The sequence below is a fragment of the Zootoca vivipara genome, chromosome 13, assembly GCF_963506605.1.
Source record: "Zootoca vivipara chromosome 13, rZooViv1.1, whole genome shotgun sequence".
Lineage (NCBI taxonomy): Eukaryota > Metazoa > Chordata > Lepidosauria > Squamata > Lacertidae > Zootoca > Zootoca vivipara.
This window is the reverse complement of record NC_083288.1, coordinates 46,723,038-46,727,133: the sequence shown is the minus strand read 5'-3', so window position 1 is coordinate 46,727,133 and position 4,096 is coordinate 46,723,038. Positions and strand designations below refer to the sequence as shown.

At 43.4% G+C, this 4,096-nt stretch overlaps 1 protein-coding gene across 1 annotated transcript; it reads left to right on the top strand.

The window, feature by feature from the left end:
• Nucleotides 1-501: 501 nt before the first annotated feature.
• Nucleotides 502-2,121, top strand: LOC118078122 (vomeronasal type-2 receptor 26-like). Its single transcript, XM_035101843.2, has 2 exons — nucleotides 502-610; nucleotides 1,220-2,121. Exon 2 carries the CDS (start codon nucleotides 1,222-1,224, stop codon nucleotides 2,119-2,121), a length of 900 nt encoding a protein of 299 aa, XP_034957734.2. The 5' UTR covers nucleotides 502-610; nucleotides 1,220-1,221.
• Nucleotides 2,122-4,096: the final 1,975 nt, after the last annotated feature.

Here is a 4,096-nt window from a genome sequence, read left to right as displayed (position 1 = left end):
TTCAAGTGCATCTAATAATAATAATAATAATAATAATAATAATAATAATTTATACCCCACCCATACAGCTGGGTTTCCCAAGCCACTCTGGGCAGCTCCCAACCAAATATTAAAAACACAATGCAGCATTAACATGAAAAACTTCCCCAAACAGGGCTGCCTTCAGATGTCTTCTAAAAGTCAGATAGTTGCTAATTCCCTTGACATCTGATGGGAAGGTGTTCCACAGGGCAGGCGCCACCACTGAGAAGGCACTCCGCCTGGTTCCCTGTAATCTCACATCTTGCAGTAAGGGAACTGCCCTCGGCTCTCAGAGCTGGACCTCAGTGTTCGGGCAGAACAATGGGGGTGGAGAAGCTCCTTCAGGTGTACTGGGCTGAGGTCATTTAGGGTGCATTACTGACCTGGGTATTCAATTTCTTTGTCTGAAGAGCAGAACTTTTTATATTATTATTTTAAAGAATCTTCTCTGTTTGTGGACAGATGATGCTTTTTTCTGTGTGCAATGACTACTGCCACCCTGGCAATCAGAAGAAAAGGAAGGAAGAGGCGAAATTTTGTTGCTATGATTGTGCCCCATGCCCAGAAGGGAAGATTTCAAACCAGAGTGGTATGTTATGAACATCAAGAAAGAAGAAACGTCTGTTAGGCAATGAAGTTATTCATCAACTTCAATGAAAGTTGATGGATTCAAACTTCAAGAAAGAAGATTCCACCTAAACATTAGGAAGAACTTCCTGACAGTAAGAGCTGTTCGGCAGTGGAATTTGCTACCAAGGAGTGTGGTGGAGTCTCCTTCTTTGGAGGTCTTTAAGCAGAGGCTTGACAGGCATATGTCAAGAATGCTTTGATGGTGTTTCCTGCTTGGCAGGGCGTTGGACTGGATGGCCCTTGTGGTCTCTTCCAACTCTATGATTCTATGATCACCTTTTGATAAATTGATTTTTGCCGAATTTCATGGTTGGAATGCCAGAATGCACCAAAAAGGATGATATGCAGCTGCCCGTCACTCCCAGTATTCCATTTGTTAATACAACTCTTACATGCTGTACATCACTATAATAGATAGATCCTATTCCAATATCCTAACACTTGAACAAATGGATTCAAATTAAGAGGAGCAATAGCTATCATGTGAGAGGCAGAGAAATTAATCATGCATCTTAAATGAATTGCCACTAGAAAGTGAACTTGTTCTTCTTCTTCTTCTTCTTTTCAGATATGGATGACTGTTTCATGTGCCCAGAAGATCAGTATCCAAACAAGAACAAAAACGGATGCGTTGCCAAAACTCTGAACTTTCTTTCTTATGAAGAACCATTAGGGATCAGCTTAGCATCAATTGCTATTTCTTTTTCTCTTGTCACAACTTTTGTGCTAGCAATATTCATTAAGCATAGACACACACCCATTGTCAAAGCAAACAATCGGGACCTCACCTACACTCTCCTTGTCTCCCTCCTACTCTGCTTTCTCTCTTCTTTCCTGTTCTTTGGCCAACCTAGCAAAGTGACTTGCCTGCTCCGACAACCAACTTTTGGCATCATCTTCTCAGTGGCCATTTCTTGTGTGTTGGCCAAAACCAACACTGTGGTTGTAGCTTTCAGGGCCACCGAACCAGGGTCCAGTATGAGGAAGTGGGTAGGGAAAAGACTGTCTCATTCCATTGTCCTTTTCTGTTGTGTTATCCAAGCAAGTATTTGTATTGCGTGGTTAGCAACCTCTCCCTCATTCCCTGATTTAGACATGCACTCAGTAACTGGAAAAATCATTGTGCAATGTAATGAGGGGTCCATTGCTATGTTTTATTGTGTCCTGGGCTACATGGGTCTCCTGGCCTTTATCAGCTTCATTGTGGCATTCATAGCCCGCAGGCTACCTGACAGCTTTAATGAAGCCAAGTTTATTACTTTCAGTATGTTGCTATTTTGCAGTGTTTGGTTGTCCTTTATCCCAACTTTTCTGAGCGCAAAAGGGAAATACATGGTGGCTGTGGAGATCTTCTCCATCTTGGTCTCCACTGCTGGGTTATTGGGCTGCATCTTTGTGCCTAAATGCTATATCATTGTTCTGAAGCCTGAACTGAACAGCAGAGAACAAGTAAGGAGAAAAAAGAATTAAAGGAACTCTTGATTCTCCCACCTTTTGTATTGTTTGTATTGTTTTATATGAAGGGTAATGATTTTAGGAAGGGCTTTTTGTTTGGTTGTCCAGCCAGAACTTGTCCAGCCAGAACTTGCCAGAACTTGCCAGAACTCAGTTTCGTTACCTTCCCGGTGGGTGCCATTGCCATAGTAAGGAAACAGCAGCGGCATTCAGTGGATTTGTAACTGGCTTACTGACCGAACCCAAAGGGTGCTCATCAATGGCTCCTCCTCATCCTGGAGAGTAGTGACTAGTGGGGTGCCACAGGGTTCTGTCTTGGGCCCAGTCTTGTTCAACATCTTTATCAATGACTTGGATGATGGGCTTGAGGGCATCCTGAGCAAGTTTGCAGATGACACCAAATTGGGAGGGGTGGCTAACACCCCAGAGGACAGGATCACACTTCAGAATGACCTTAACAGATTAGACAACTGGGCCAAAGCAAACAAGATGAATTTTAACAAGGAGAAATGTAAAGTACTACACTTGGGCAAAAAAAAATGAAAGGCACAAATATAGGATGGGAGACACCTGTCTTGAGAGCAGTACATGTGAAAAGGATCTAGGAGTCTTGGTTGACCACAAACTTGACATGAGTCAGCAGTGTGATGCAGCAGCTAAAAAAGCCAATGCAATTCTGGGCTGCATCAATAGGAGTATAGCATCTAGATCAAGGGAAGTAATAGTACCACTGTATTCTGCTCTGGTCAGACCTCACCTGGAGTACTGTGTCCAGTTCTGGGCACCACAGTTCAAGAAGGATATTGACAAGCTGGAACGTGTCCAGAAGAGGGCAACCAAAATGGTCAAAGGCCTGGAAACGATGCCTTATGAGGAACGGCTTAGGGAGCTGGGTATGTTTAGCCTGGAGAAGAGAAGGTTAAGGGGTGATATGATAGCCATGTTCAAATATATAAAAGGATGTCATATAGAGGAGGGAGAAAGATTGTTTTCTGCTGCTCCAGAGAAGCGGACACGGAGCAACGGATTCAAACTACAAGAAAGAAAATTCCACCTAAACATTAGGAAGAACTTCCTGACAGTAAGAGCTGTTCGGCAGTGGAATTTGCTGCCAAGGAGTGTGGTGGAGTCTCCTTCTTTGGAGGTCTTTAAGCAGAGGCTTGACAGCCATCTGTCAGGAATGCTTTGATGGTGTTTCCTGCTTGGCAGGGGGTTCGACTGGATGGCCCTTGTGGTCTCTTCCAACTCTATGATTCTATGATTCTATGATTTATGGTGTTCCAGCACCTCTTTTCTAGAAAAATAACAATGATTTTAGGAGAAAATAGATTAATATTAATCAATGAAATTTATTTAAAATGGTCTGCTTTGGGTGCCAATATGCAATGTCCTTATTGAGAATTCAATCTTCACGATTCTTAATGCCCTCTGTTCATTGCGCATTCACCCTTATTTGGTTGCAGAGATATTTTATGATTTATTAGCAATCATAGGATGTGGGTGGCGTTGTGGGTTAAACCACAGAGCTTAGTGCTTGCTGATCAGAAGGTTGGCGGTTCGAATCCCTGCAACGGGGTGAGCTCCCATTGCTCGATCCCAGCTCCTGCCAACCTAGCAGTTCGAAAGCACGTCAAAGTGCAAGTAGATAAATAGGTACCGCTCCAAGTGGGAAGGTAAACGGTGTTTCTGTGCGCTGCTCTGGTTCACCAGAAGTGGCTTTGTCATGCTGGCCACATGACCTGGAAGCTGTACACCGGCTCCCTTGGCCAATAATGCGAGATGAGCGCCGCAATCCCAGAGTCGGTCACGACTGGACCTAATGGTCAGGGGTCCCTTTACCTTTACCTTTAGCAATTATGACTAGCAATTATTATTCCACACATTCGAGTATATCCCACCCCCACTCCTTATTCCATTTTTTAAAAGTTTGCTTGTTGCACCAGAGCACTTTAATTCTCTTTAATTACAACAAAATCTAAATTTGCCAGTA